Source organism: Pyrus communis, chromosome 15 (genome assembly GCF_041283825.1).
Source record: "Pyrus communis isolate YQ-2024b chromosome 15, ASM4128382v1, whole genome shotgun sequence".
Classification (NCBI taxonomy): Eukaryota; Viridiplantae; Streptophyta; class Magnoliopsida; order Rosales; family Rosaceae; genus Pyrus; species Pyrus communis.
The window spans coordinates 6353709-6368424 of NC_142579.1; the positions used below are offsets into that span (position 1 = coordinate 6353709).

Here is a 14716-nt window from a genome sequence, read left to right on the forward strand (position 1 = left end):
GGTGAATTTATAAAAATGCGTAAGCCTAACTTCTTGTGTGCTCCATCTAAAAGCTTAGGAGTCCTTCTCTAATTACAAGAAGCGCATAAGCGATAAGCCTAATCCAATAGAGAGTACTAAATTTCTATTTGTAGTTTACACATGAATATTTAAACACTAATAATGTTTTTTTTTTTGTTGACAACGAGAGATAAACTCGAAATGAAAGGAAAGACTACACAAGAATATCACAAGTCCACGAGATCCAACGATATCTGCAACTATCACTCGACAACACAAAAGAGGACTTCGCCCAAAAGACACTAATAAATAATGAAATGAACTTGTCCCCGAAAAAGAAAAACAGTTCTAGTACTATCCTTCTCTGGTTTTTTTTTTTTTTGGGTAAAATTAAAAACCTTAAAAAATTGTTGTGAAACAAAAAACCCTAAAATTTTAAATATCGCTTATGGGGCTTGTAATGCAAATGAGCTGAGTCCAATTTCCAGTAGCCGCTACATAAGTTTGGGCCTTCATCCCAAAAATTGCGACAGCGTCCGCATTAAACCCCACAAACCACACAAAACTCCAGTGTATAAAATGCCCATCACTCGCCGCTCAAAACCCTAGAGCAAGCGAGAGAGCGCAATATAGTTTCCGCCGATCTTCCTTCTCTCTCGGTTGCGCGGCTGCCTCTGCAATCTGAGACCCAAACATGAAGGTTTCTCTCGCCCACCCAATTCCCATCTTTTCCTCTCTCTCCTTCTTCCTTCTCCGTTTTCGCTGACTCCTAATACCTGTTTACTGTGCAGTTCAACATCGCCAACCCCACCACTGGGTGCCAGAAGAAGCTCGAAATCGACGATGACCACAAACTGTAACGCCTTTTTTCATCTGGGTTTTCTTGAAATGATGTGATTTTTTTTAATGCAATTTTATCCATGATTTTAATTTTTTGTACCGCTGTTTTCGACGATTTGAGTATGTATTGTGTCTAGCTAGAATGCCTTGAATATTTGTTTTGCATTTCTGATATTTGTTGCATCTGTTAAATTGGATTATTGGGTTGCTTTTTGTTTAGATTTGGTCTTGAATATTTGCCTTGTATTTCGGATTTGTTGTGAAATTTGTTTTTTAGTTTTGTGAACGCTAGGGTTTGAAATTTTAAACTTTGATTTGAATGCTAGCATTTTATTTCCGATTCTTTCCCAGAAACAGTTTGCTTAGATTTTGGCTTGTAGATTTTAAATTAGCAGTTGTTTAGTTATTTCATTGGGCAAAGGTTTTGATTTTATTTGCTTCTGCTATTGTGTAGGCGTGCCTTTTTTGACAAGAGAATCTCCCAGGAGGTCAGCGGAGATGCTCTTGGAGAGGTATACAACTTGCACTTTTTTCTGTCTTTTTCGTGTTTCTTCATTTGGGTTTCAAGTTTTTTGAATGACTATTATTTGTGAAACAGGAATTTAAGGGCTATGTTTTCAAGATCATGGGAGGCTGTGACAAGCAAGGTTTCCCCATGAAGCAGGGAGTGTTGACCCCTGGACGTGTTCGCCTCTTGCTCCACAGAGGTTGTTAGAAACTCATGCTTAATATCAGTATTTGTTCCATTCATAAATAAATTTCCCAGAAGCTTGTCTTCATTTTTCCCAACCTGGTAAATTTATTTGGTCAGGAACTCCTTGCTTCCGTGGTTATGGAAGGAGAAATGGTGAGAGGAGGAGGAAGTCTGTGCGTGGGTGCATTGTCAGCCCCGACCTCTCTGTTTTGAACTTGGTCATTGTGAAGAAGGGTGACAATGACCTTCCTGGTTTGACCGACACTGAGAAGCCTAGGATGAGAGGTCCCAAGAGGGCATCTAAGATCCGCAAACTCTTTAACCTCTCAAAAGAAGATGATGTTCGCAAGTATGTCAACACATACCGTAGAACATTCACAAACAAAAAGGGTAAGCTTTCTTAGTTGTTGCCACTCTGTTTGCTCATGTTTGGGCGATTTGGCTTCTTAAACTGTACGCTTTGATGCATCGTTATACTGTATCTCATGTTTTTGACAGTTTGACAAACTGCCAGTATCCTTATCTTAGGAAACTATTCTCTAAAGAATGCCTTTGAATCCTTAGCTAGAAAATTATTGTTAGCCGACTTACATATTATAAGAATCTACATATGGCATAGGTGTAGTTAATATCTTTTCCTGTCCTCTGGTTGTGCTTAAATTTTGTACCTTTAGACTGTTGGATTCATAAGCAATCTTGGTATTGTAATGTGTTACATTTGAAGTTTGTTTGGTTTGGTGGCTCTTTCAACTCGGTTATCCCATCTGGTTTCGCAGGTAAGGAGGTCAGCAAGGCCCCCAAGATCCAGAGACTGGTCACTCCATTGACCCTGCAAAGAAAGAGAGCTAGAATTGCAGACAAGAAGAAGAGGGTTGCAAAGGCCAAGTCTGAGGCTGCTGAGTACCAGAAACTCCTTGCATCAAGATTGAAGGAGCAGAGGGATCGCCGAAGTGAGAGCTTGGCCAAGAAGAGGTCCAGGCTCTCTGCTGCTTCAAAGCCATCTATTGCAGCATAATCCGTGGTCGAGTCATCTAAGTTTTGTTAAAGTTGAAAGATGGATGTTAGTGTGTTATTGTTTTCCGGTTTTTGTGCTACTTGATGACTGTTTAAAGTTCTTGCTCTATTGCTGCTGAGATAATTGGAATTTTCACTAGGAGAACTTCCGTTTTATTAATATATTGGAGCTTTTTATAAGTCGTTAATAATTGTGGCTGCATTTTCCCTTTTTTATCTTAGGAAAATTAATGAAAAAAGTTTGAAAACTTAGTTCTAATTAGAAGGATAAAAAGGTGTTGTAAGTGAATTGTGGTAGTTTTTAAAGTAAAAATGTTTTTTTCGTTAAAAATGGAAAGTACTTGTAGTGTTTTGTTAAAATTTTCTTTTATCGTATCTTATTTTTCTGTTTCAAGGTAAAGTCTAATGCTATACACCCGAATTAATTTGTCATTTGATAGTTTTGTTTGCCCGTATAATCCATACTCAACTAGACTTCTAACGTGTACACAGATTATCCTTGTCGCTTCACATTATTCTTCGTGATTGTAAATCAACTCTACATGTCGAAACATTACAGTATTTGGTTTAAATTATTGCCCAAAGAAAGGGAAAAAAAATCTCAAAAGATGCTCATAACACCTTAATTTAGTCAGATATCGCTTTTGTTGATATCAATGCTGAAAATGTTGTAGAATTAGTGGGTGAATGCCCTCAAAGGAATAAAGACTTAGGAATAGTGTTTGATACTTTCAAAAGTATCATTATTGTATTTGGATGGTTGTAGTTACGGGAGTTACTCTATAAATAGAACTCTCCGTGTGCTATCTAAATGTACGCTGCAAAAAGAAAGCAAGCAAGAGAAATAATATCAGTATCTCTCACCTCCTTAACAATACTTTTGTGTTAAAGTTATAGTGTGATATTTTGCATCTATTTAGCCCCTGTCCTTTGCAAAGGTTATCTGTCTAACTTTTGTCTATTTATAACAGAAAATGGATTGATGTTGGATTGAACTAAAAAGAACCGGGGAATTTTCAAAAATATAAACAAAAAAATGGAAAAGTCAGCTGAACCGGCCTAATTGGACCGGCTCTACCCGCTCCAGGCAACCCGCACCTGCAACCCCCGCCCACGCGCGCTTGCGCGCTCTAGCAAGCAGCACATGCCCAATTGGGTCCGGTTTCCATCCCAAGTTCGGTAAAGCCAACAGCAGCTCCAGGGTGCAGCACCCTGTAGCACATCCGTGTTGCCCGGGTCGAGATGTACCAGAGGGCAGCCCCCGTTGAGCCGGTAATGCATGATGAAATCGGGGAAGGAAGAAGAAAGAGGGAAAAATTTCATACCGAGATTTTTCTCTCTGAATTCTCCTCACAAAGCCTGAATTAAAAGTAAAGAATTTTGTGAGAATTCAACTAAGGTATATCTCCTACATACCAAATTCTTGTGGGAAAATAAAAAGAAAACCTTTTCCTACCAAGGCTTGCAAACCTAGTTTGTCTTGGAAGAAAATTCCTATGCAAATAGGAAGTACATCTCTTTTTGTTTTCTACTTAAATACAAGTGAGGGTATTTGTGGATACACATATTAACCACATCTAATAAGAGGACACATGGATCATATGCTCGCTATGATGGTTTTACTCTTGACGTTGTGAGCAGATCCTGAACTACTCCAGGGAACATGGCATTTGTCTGTCCTTTAAGAGGTACCGTGGTACCTGTTTATCTTGTGATAATTAGACCTTTGAGCCTTCAATGTTCAAAGGTGCTTTGGGGCCCATGATATGTCTAGCCACCAGCCCATATCTAGCCTAACGGTGGCAAGAAGCTAACTCTTCAGAGTATCCTTTTGGATGTCCGGCGTGCCTGCGCTCTTACACCAATAGACCTTTAGGACTACTAGCTAGCAAGATTGTGGAGACCAGTCTGCACCATCACTAGCAGAACGTTACAGTCTGCCTAGTATGGACGTTACGGTCTGCCTAATATGACCTACAACCTCCCCTCCTAGCTGCTTGCTAGGGTTCATGTCTACAAATAGCCAAGTCGAATAGGAAAAGTAATTATTCAAAGCTCTCTCTAGTTCTCTTTTTTTCTCAAATGACTTTTCTGACTTAAGAATTGAAGAACCTTTGGTGGACGCCCTCCCATTTTTCTAGGTGTTCGTCAATTACGCTAATAGTATTTTTGGTTGTAGTCTAAATTTCGTCAATTCAACCATGTACCAAATTTGCGTCCACATACAAGCCTATAACTAAGATTTCTCGAGCATGTTAAAGATAACACCAACTAACCTTCGGTTTAGCGGGAGTTGACTGCACTAATGCTGGTCCCAAAACTCACACAGCGAAGACGATATACTCAATACATATTTGACAAAAAAAGATTGGGAAAAACATGTTGAACATAACAAAGTAAACATGAAACTTGGTTCGATCATATATAAAAATGGGGGTACATTGGCCTCTGCTTACATGGTATCATGATTTTACGCATTATTTGGACCTTATGAAGTGATAAAACAATAAATTAGCAACAGTCAATGCTAAGTGGAAGATAAACCAGGGAAACCTTTGTAATTATTCAACTCTCCCCACACCACTTGCTCAACTTCTTCCCATGTCTTTGCCGTCTTGAGTTCGTTCCACATGCTAAAAATAGCTCCCAACACATTCTCTTCATGCAGAATACAGTAGCACCTACACAAATGAAACCATTCAAAATAAATTCAACCACCGTCATTGTTTGGGCAACATTTTGCACCAAAGCAGATAAAACATAAACATCAATGCAAGCTTGACAGAACAACGACCAACTGACGATACTGATACGAAACATGAACAGAGATTGGATGTAAGAACTTAAAATATTAACATTGGATTGGCAAATTTGACTGCTAATGTTCAGAATGTAATTTTCCTTTTTAAACCAAAGGGTATATCTGTTCAGAATGTAATTTTCCTTGGCTTTACATCCAAGGCATTGCATACCCTTTGCGTAACTATTCTCATAGTTTGAATAGCACACGAATGATGTATACAGTATACCACTGAAAATGCCTAAAACATTATAAGATATATTTCCAACTAAATTGATAAAACAGCATAAGCAAGCATATACGAGGGTTATTACTTACATCGCATGGTAGGATAGCCGTCCAAACTCGTCTCCACCCTTAACAGACTTATTCTGTGATTCTCCACTCACTAAAGGAAGTTTATAGCTTTCTAAAAGCCGCTTAAGGAGACGCGTATCACCTCTAAGTATATCCAAGTATATGGGTATTATATCAAAAATGGGGTCACCTGCAAAAGAAATAAAAGAATCAACTTGAAAACAGTACATACAAGCCTAAACATCATATCAGAAAGCCAATTGAAGATGTGTACTAAGTGTATGATACTTTACAAATATATATAATTTGAAGATTATAAACAAGGATAACTATGCACATAGTAAAACTAACCGGCATCTCCGCATAGTAAATAATAAAGCGGAAAACTAAAATAAACACATACAAATTCCAAAACTGTAACTCATAAAAAAAGATTAACCATGGAAAAGTTAATAACAGAAATCAACATATGATTGAAGTACTAATGCAATGACACAAGCATAAAACAACACATGGAAAATTAATTCAATAACTAAATACCAACCTATAGAAAGATCACTGAAATCAAGAATGTGGCTAGGACGCCATGACTCAGTCCCTGCACTGTTGCCATTTCCATTTTCTGAACCATTGGTTACCAGACCATTGTCTTTGGTGTTCTCAATCAAGCAAGAATTAGCACCACACGATTCCATGTGAATGTTATCATCCATGATATCTGAGTGTATCCAGGAACAAAGTTTACCCACTTTGTTTAAGCCATTTTCATCCTGAAACCGTAAATGGTCAAATCAGACCAAGCATATGTATGGTCTTGAAAGATTGTGATCTACATTAAATTATTATAAAATTGAAATTGATCTTGACATGTTTATTAAATGATGGGACAGGGTAGAGACCTCAAATACGTGAAGCAACTTGGCCAAATCATCTGGTAAGTATTCATCGACTTTCTCTATTAGTGTGGCAGGAATTGGATCTCCCCTGCATATTGAAACTCAGATACTTAACAGCTGTCCCTGTAAGATAATCTCATACCATGTTTAAAACATACTGGAGCCCAGATTACACTAAATAAATACATTTGACCACCACTACATGTACTAAGAACAATAGATTCGAAAAATATCTCTCAGCAAGTAAAACCCAGTTCTGCAACATTTCAAGACATCAAACATATACACAGGAGCACTAATGCCCAAAAATACACACAATGAAACAAAGCACAAACATGAAACAAGAATACGTGTGGCATGTGTAAGAAATATAACTCTTGATATACGATGCATAAAAATGCAATGTGCTTTAGCACAGTACTTTCAACTGCAAGTGAAAGACTTGATTGAAACAGCACACGCTTACTCAGGCTATTGATAATCACAACAAGAGTCAATTCCTTCACCTTGAATATCTAATAAAAATCCCAATGTTTTGAGAGAATCCAGCCAGTCAACCTTTTATGGACTATCCATCAAGGTAAACCAACTATATCTACTACAATGACGTATGACAGTCAAGACCTATCACAACTGATTAAATAAAGCTATGAAATGAGAATCTTCTAGTTAAAGTATGACATAATTGACAAGACCTAGCATCTACAACAATCTGACACCTATTAGGACACCTCTACAAAAAATAACTTTTTCTCTCTCTGTTTTTTGGGGTAAACAAGAATGGTCTAGTTCTCTGATACGCATTTTGAGTTCACCACATGATACCTTCCATGGAAGGTCAAAAGTTAATACTCGTTTTTTCGTTTACTATGATGTACTATGTTGCAATCTTTGGTTTTATATATTAGTATAGATGCTACTGTCGGAAACAAACTCTATCATAATCACAGCATTCATGTATGGAGCAGTATATCAAAACAGATACGTAAATAAAGTACAGAGTAGTATATTATCCAGAAGTACTAGATAATATACCATTTAACCAAGCGGCTTGAGACATCCTTCTTCTTCCTGATTAGAGTTCTGATGAAAATATTCCATTCAGCTGGAATTTTTGATTTATCAGGAACAGCCTCCATACAATCATTAGATAAGGGCATATCTATTTCTGGTTCAATATCTGAGAAAGTTGAGACACTAAGAGGTGGCCGGGGCAAGAGATGGAGGTTACGGAACTGCTCTCCCAGAAAGGATGCTAAGTTCAGTGCATCTTCCAATGATATGGTATCTCTTCTGCAAAGTTAGAAATAAAACAAGGCCAATTAAAGAGCTGTGTTGTGTATACTCTAAATAGAAGTTGAACTACAAGAAGGAAACTTATACACTAAATTCACTTACAACTCTGCGTATATTTTTCCTTTGCATCGTTTTGTTATAAGATATGGCCATATTCTTGAGCATTCAGGTGAGCTGACAGTTTCATGTATTGGCATCCCAGCCTTTCTGTAATTAAATTGTTTTTTACTCCATACACCAAAAGGACAACCATCTGCATTGAACTTCTCAGGAATAAGATTGCATCTGGCAATCACATCAGGAACCGTGCTGCCATCCCATGGTACAATTCTGTAAACTCCATTCTCAAGATAAATGATCCCACTTTCCAAAACATCAGGCATGTGATTTTTCAGAGGGGAATTGACTTTGCATAGGAGATTGTAAAACTCTAGCTGCAATGGGGCACTAAAATGTTAGATGTATATAAAAAATGCTGCAAGAAAATAATTAAAAGAAAAATAGTACCTCTGTGCCCAGACCATAGAGTGACGTTTCCAGCCCTTCTTCAACAAAAATTTTGACTACACAGTCGCTCAAGAGATAAACCTGTTGGAAATAATTAAGAGAAATAAGGGGAGAATCTTCATGGAATACCACTCTCAGGCTGGACACAATCATCTATTTAGCAAATCTCATCACATACATTTTTTTTTCATACCCTAGAGGTCTAGAACTATATGAAATCAAAAACTAACTGTGACTCTAATGAATCGAGAAAATTAAACATAGAAAGTTTAGTGCTCCCTTAATATGATTTCTCATCTATCATAATCTCTGATCCCTTCAGCTGCCCACCCAGGCTGGACAGAATCATCTATTTCCCTAATACTCATCACATACATTGTCATGTAATACCCCAGAACTTGAACTCAAAAACTAACTACAACTCTAATGAATCGAGAAAATTAATAATAGAAAGTTTGGTCCTTCCTCAATACGATTTCTCATCTATCATAATCTATGATCCCCTCAGCTGGCCACCCTAGTGGTAACTTTCGTGAAATTATTCGTATTAATACTGATAGGAAATATCCCCAGTACTGTGGTTAGTTTCCCATGGCTACTCTAATATGCTCTGAGGCCTACTGGTGACTGCTTTCTTCTGTCAGGACATGACTAGGCATTGGTCGTATTATCTCATATGACAGGGTACAAAATTACTGACTGCTTGAAGGGGTTAAGTGTCTTCACACTTGAGAATGCTTGGTTTAGATCTAGTGATCCAATCCTAAACCTTCCTTTAAATTATATGCTACCTCCTCCCACAGCTTAGTTGACTAGCAGATCCAATAGTATTCATGACCTTATCATTATTCTTCATTAATGTGAATTTTTTTTTACCTGTTGGAAGATGAAGTTTAAATTTAGTGTACAGATTGTGTTTGCTTAAGTCTTTTTCTCAGATCGTATGTTATTCTAGCTTCATGTAATTCAATTATGGATTCCTCATCCGCGCATTGGACAAAGATTTCATTCTTTAACATTGTTTCCCTTAAAAAAATAGAGAGAGAGAGAGAGAGAGAGAGAGAATTAAATTATGAGTCCAAGAAGACATTAGCAGACATATATATATATATGCAAAAATGTGCCACTTTGATAAATTTAACTTACAGGATTGCTACCAGTGCCAACAGGAAGCCTCTCATCTTCTGCTGGAGAAAGCAAATTATGGAATGCACAAATTTCTGCCAGGCATTCGGACCATCTCCCTGCATTTAATGCAAGACAAGCTCCCTGAAATTCACAGCAAGAAATAATCACAATTCTAATAAAAAGTAAAAGAAAAGAAATTGGAGTGCACCTTTCAAGAAATTAACTGAAACAAGAAGCTCACAAGAGACAAAATAGTGAACAGCTTTTTTTAAGCACAAAGTGGCTTACTATAGTTGAAAAAGTGCAAGTAAACATGATAGTTACGGGCGCGCGGGGGGGGGGGGGGGGGGGGGGGGGGTGGTGGGTGGGGTGGTGGTGATTGGGATAGATGTCACTGGCAAAGGATCCACCACTTTAGAAATTAAAACCCATGTAGAAAATCCTGTTATCTGTCTTCTAGACTCTTAAATATAGATTACCAGCAACCACTTCACTAATTTATATAAAATTCAATTAGGAAAGCATGAAGAATAGGCTAACAAGTAGAAGTACCTTCCAGATTAAGTCTCTCATTCCTGGTTTTCCACACCAAAGCTTAAATAACCATTCTCTCATTTCTCTTTGTCCTATGCAATTGCCTGAGCTCCAAGGAGAGTTGTAGTGATCTCTCTCTTTGTCCAGATACATGGCTAAGAAATTGATGTCATACGAAAAACCCTGGTAACTCCCTTGTGGTACATTACGGTCATTAGAGGCAGCATCAGCATTCTTTTCTCCAGGTTCGAGAGTTCTCACTCTCTTCTTTTTCCTAATCGGATCAGAGATAATAGAATCATTCTCCGAATTTCCTTCTTCATGTGCAAGTAATCCAGCACGGCAAACTCCCTTATGACGATAACCAGGTGCCATGTCTAAGCACACAAATTCAAAGTTTTTGGGATTTACAAAGTTCTGGGTAACGGCAATACTTGGTTCCAGATTTAGGACACAGTGCCACCATCCACTTGGAACAAAAATAGTTTCCCCTGGAACTTGGGTACACTCTATTGGCTTGTCTTCATCAGCAAGAAGTGGATAAAAATCTAGCCACCACTGGAACACATAAAAAGGAACCAATAACAGCAACTTAAAAACCACAACAGAAAACATGAAAAATCATAGAGGATTAGAACAGCTGAATAAAATACCTGCAGTGAAGATGGAGTTTCAATATTGACATCACCATCTTCTTCGTTTACATGTACGGTAACACCTAGCGGTACTCTTCCTGGAGGATACAGGGCCCACCTTCACAAAACGCAATCTTGACCTCAATAATTTAATTCCAAACAGGCAAAAAAAATAAAAAATAAAAATAAAAATAAAGAATAGAAGAGGAAAAAAAAAAAACATCATTCAGACGATTTGGGAATGATGGATGCATTAGCAAAATACATTGATGGTATTCTCAACTTTTTTCAGGTTAGCATTAGCCTCATGTTTTAGGTATACGATAATGAGCTATCCTATCCATTAACTGTAAGAGAGGAGAACTTGCGAGGAGTGGGGAGAATTAAATCAAATTCAACCTGGACAACAGGCAAGCAAAAAGGAGACTCTGTAATTGATATAAATTTAGAAACAGCATTGGACTAGTGGAGGAGCTCGAACGACGAAGAAGTAGAACAAATCGGTAATTACACAAAATGCAAGTGTTATACTAAATCCATGTCCCCAACTAACACAAGCATAAGTAACGATATATTCTTAAATACAAGAGCTTTTGAGAAAAAAAGTTGAATTTTACCTCTTACGGCCTACTAACAGTGTGTTCCAAGCACTGGTCAGAGCTGGATCAACATGCCAAGAGGCACCAGACCTCTGTGGCCCAATAATGAGCCACCTAAAAGGAGGTCGTTTATCTCCATCTAAAACATCAAAAAAGTCCTCTTGAAATAGACAAGGTACACTGTAATCTTTCAACAAGGCAGGTGCAACCTCTCCAAACTGCTTAAAAAAGAAGTTACATTAGATTAAAAAAAAAAAAAAAAAAAAACAAAATAATCCGAAGGTATACTCAAACATAAACACAGAACCATTGAGCACCTTGTGATCAAAAATATATAGGGGATCCTCATCATGTTGAATTTTCAAGTATGAAACATAATCCTTGAATTTCATTGAGACTTTACGAGCACTCTTTTGAGAAATTATGAAAGCTGTATCTCCATATTTCTGCAATAACTGGTCAAATGTCCATGTATGCCTTGCAGGCCAAGCATCAGCTAACCCCATGAGCAAAACCTGGTAATATTGGCAGTGACCTATGTGAATAGCTTAAAACCAGTCTGTATGTACAGAATAAACATCATGCTAATCGTGACTACCAATTTGCAATTTAAAATTCTCTATAGTACAAGACCATCAAGCATAGGAAAAAGGTCAAATTTGGACAACCCCAGGTTTTCATCTCCGGTTTCCCTTTTATTCTCCCAGAATAAAATCAATACCATAGTGAACACAAACACAATAATGACCGCACTCAAAATATGAAACTTTTGGCGCCATGTGTACTTGAAAAATTCTTTCAGAAAAGAAAAAAAACTAAATCAGACATGCTAGAACTTGTGAATCAAATGAGAGCATGGTGGGAAACTTTGGGTTGTTGGGGGAGAGGATATTTTTAAGCTGTGAAAACAGAAGCATGGAAAAATCAGGCATAGAGGTGCTAGTGATTAAAGGTTGTAAAGAGGTTTATTGGTTCCTTTTCCACTTGATGTGGCAGGTTGTGGTACTCGATAGTGAACTCAACTGCAGTGGTTGTAAAGTGGTATTATGGTAATGACGATGGTGGCATGGTCGGTTATAGAAAGGTGTTAGTGCTGTAAAATATGCTGGTGATACTGAGGGAATGGTAATGGAAGGGTGTGGATATGGTAGAATGAGCAGTAGGGGAGTATGGTGTGGCAAAGTGTTAATGGTCGGTGGTAGCAATACGAATAGGATATATATATTTTTTAATAGAAAATAAAATATTTTTCCATTTATTCATTTATTTGATATGGCATCCATTACAAAAACATCAGCACATGCTTGTGTATGGCTCATCCATGGGGGTCCTGTGAAAGAGCATCCTTCTTTCTCAAATCTAAAACTATGATTTAAGTTTTAAAAGAAGAATATGTCAATATATAATCAATGGGAAGAAAATATAACTATTTCTTCCAGCGTGTTATAATTCAATCTAAATTGTGAATTAAAAAATGAATCAACATCATTCATCACTGTACCGGTTTCTTCCCATCATAGTCACGAGAGAAGTCTTCCATAGCGAGGTTCTTCGTCCTTGCCACATTCCCATCGTCAAAAGAAAAACCATCCAATGTGGTATGGCACCTGTATAATCTTCTGTACAAGAACAAGGAGTTGAATCCTGCAGAAAGTAAATAGGAAATGACTAAAACCATCAGCGGGAAATTATAAAAGACATCATCTTGAGAAGATTTTCAATAGAAGAGAAGAAAAGAGGACTTTGTATTGGAAAGACACGACATCCATTACCATCAAAATACAGTGGTTTTCTGCCAGCCTCGTCGCATTCATATTGTACATTCTCTCTGCATCCAAAAACACAACAACTAGGACTCAAATTCTGAAAAAAACTAATGTACAGTTAATCGAAAAGCACAGCATAAACTCCGATTCATACAAATGCAGTGCCGTCTTTTTCCACGAGCCTTTGTACTGAAGCGGACCATTTACTTTACCGAGGCATAAACTCATCCAAAGAGGCTCTTCATTGCACAGTATGTACATCACACTGCACATACCAAATCTCCCAGAAGATATAATCAATTCCAAAAAGTAATCAATACAAACCAACATACAAAAATCCAATAAAATAAACTAAAATCAAATACCAAAACGATAACTTCAATTCATAACAGAAACATTTCAAATCCAAATGCAAATCAAAGTCCCAAAATTCAAAATTCAAACGGGCACCTGCTGACGCAAGCGAGGCGAGCGACGTCGCGAGGAGGGAGGTATTCCAGGATGTCGCAGATGAGATCGTCGGGGAGGACTCGGAAGTTTCCGAGAGCGCCCGGCCGGCGATCTGTGAGCCCCAACTCGTGGGCCTCAGAATTCTCCATCGGAGATTGGAGATTGCGGAGATCAACAAAACAAAAGAAAGCAAGTGAATTGGAATTCGGAGGAAGAGAAGCTGTGGATTTGGTGAAATTGCAAGTAGGCGAGCAAGCAAATGAAACAGGAGAGAGGGGGAGGAGCGGGGCTTTGGGGTTTTGCTGGGAGATTTGCAGTCGGATTTTGCCGCGTCGACGTTAGCGTGTGTTTTTTCTTGTTTTTAGTCGGTGGACCAAAGATTCGCGCGGGCGGAGGGCGCGAATATATGCCAGTTTATTTTCTTTCCGACTAATTTCCGGGATATTACTTTTTAGAATCATATTCGTATATCATTTCGTAAAATTATTGTTTTGTGCATTATTTATTTCATCAATATTCAATAGTACGTTACGTAATTCAAATGTTTTGTGCATTATTTATTGTTTTGTGCTCCATCCAAAATTTTGCTCTTTACTCCTAACTCCTGTAAAGTGTACGAAATGTTTCTCTCTCTTACTCTCATTTGTTCTTTTAAAAATCTAAAACTTAGAAAAGGGAACAAAAAAAACACTTGGAAAATAAGAAATGTATGAAATTTGGAGAATTTGTCACAATGCTTATATGTATCTAATATAATCAACTAAACAGTCAAATGATGGTTGCATTAACGAAATATATTGACATATCTAACGGTCAAATGATGATTGTATTAAATATAAGAGAGATTTCAAATTTGAACCGGATATGAATTCCTGAAATACAATCCCAAAATAGTCAAATAGATTTTTTTGGCCCGACTCCGAACAAAAAATTTTGGGATCCCAAAAATCAAGAATACCGAAACTTATTTCGGTTTTGAGTCGGTTCGGTAAAGTGTGGTGGTTGAAATTCAGTGGTGGCAATGGTTGAAATGGAGTGGCAGTGGTTGATTTGTAGCGATGGTGGCGAGAAAAGTGATGGAGGAGGAACTTTAGCGATGGTGATAGTCATCATGGTGGAGAGAGAGAGAGAGAGAGAGAGAGAGAGAGAGAGAGATGTAGAGAAGGATATATGGGAAAAGTGTATTTTGTATTGATACGTGAGAAAGAAATATATACAAGTACATTCCTTGCAGAGCAAGATATTATCCCTACAAGTTAG

At 37.7% G+C, this 14716-nt stretch overlaps 2 protein-coding genes across 2 annotated transcripts; one reads left to right on the forward strand and one right to left on the reverse strand.

Annotated features, from left to right (window-relative positions):
• Window positions 1-526: 526 nt before the first annotated feature.
• Window positions 527-2728, forward strand: LOC137749043 (small ribosomal subunit protein eS6). The gene is made up of 6 exons (XM_068489232.2): window positions 527-700; window positions 792-856; window positions 1295-1352; window positions 1439-1547; window positions 1652-1924; window positions 2311-2728. The coding sequence occupies exons 1-6, from the start codon at window positions 695-697 to the stop codon at window positions 2547-2549; spliced, it is 750 nt and encodes a 249-aa protein (XP_068345333.1). The 5' UTR covers window positions 527-694; the 3' UTR covers window positions 2550-2728.
• Window positions 2729-4945: 2217 nt separating this feature from the next.
• On the reverse strand, window positions 4946-13921 carry LOC137741089 (lysine-specific demethylase JMJ21). Its single transcript, XM_068480898.2, has 16 exons — window positions 13457-13921; window positions 13161-13271; window positions 13013-13068; window positions 12742-12884; window positions 11558-11755; window positions 11259-11458; window positions 10660-10759; window positions 10025-10564; window positions 9491-9613; window positions 8345-8425; window positions 7940-8271; window positions 7577-7834; window positions 6545-6629; window positions 6190-6415; window positions 5667-5835; window positions 4946-5229 (listed from the first exon to the last, which is right to left on the reverse strand). Exons 1-16 carry the CDS (start codon window positions 13603-13605, stop codon window positions 5076-5078), a joined length of 2925 nt encoding a protein of 974 aa, XP_068336999.2. The 5' UTR covers window positions 13606-13921; the 3' UTR covers window positions 4946-5075.
• Window positions 13922-14716: the final 795 nt, after the last annotated feature.

Bases quoted from the DNA above. Each gene is read 5' to 3' on its own strand.
- LOC137749043 (XM_068489232.2), top strand. The intron at 857-1,294 runs GTAACGCCTTTT...GCTATTGTGTAG, and splicing joins ATCGACGATGACCACAAACT to GCGTGCCTTTTTTGACAAGA. The intron at 1,925-2,310 runs GTAAGCTTTCTT...CTGGTTTCGCAG, and splicing joins AACATTCACAAACAAAAAGG to GTAAGGAGGTCAGCAAGGCC.
- LOC137741089 (XM_068480898.2), bottom strand. From the start codon at position 13,605: ATGGAGAATTCTGAGGCCCACGAGTTGGGGCTCACAGATCGCCGGCCG. The intron at 13,069-13,160 runs GTATGAATCGGA...TTTTGGATGCAG, and splicing joins AAAAAGACGGCACTGCATTT to AGAGAATGTACAATATGAAT. The intron at 10,565-10,659 runs GTATTTTATTCA...TATGTGTTCCAG, and splicing joins AAACTCCATCTTCACTGCAG to TGGTGGCTAGATTTTTATCC.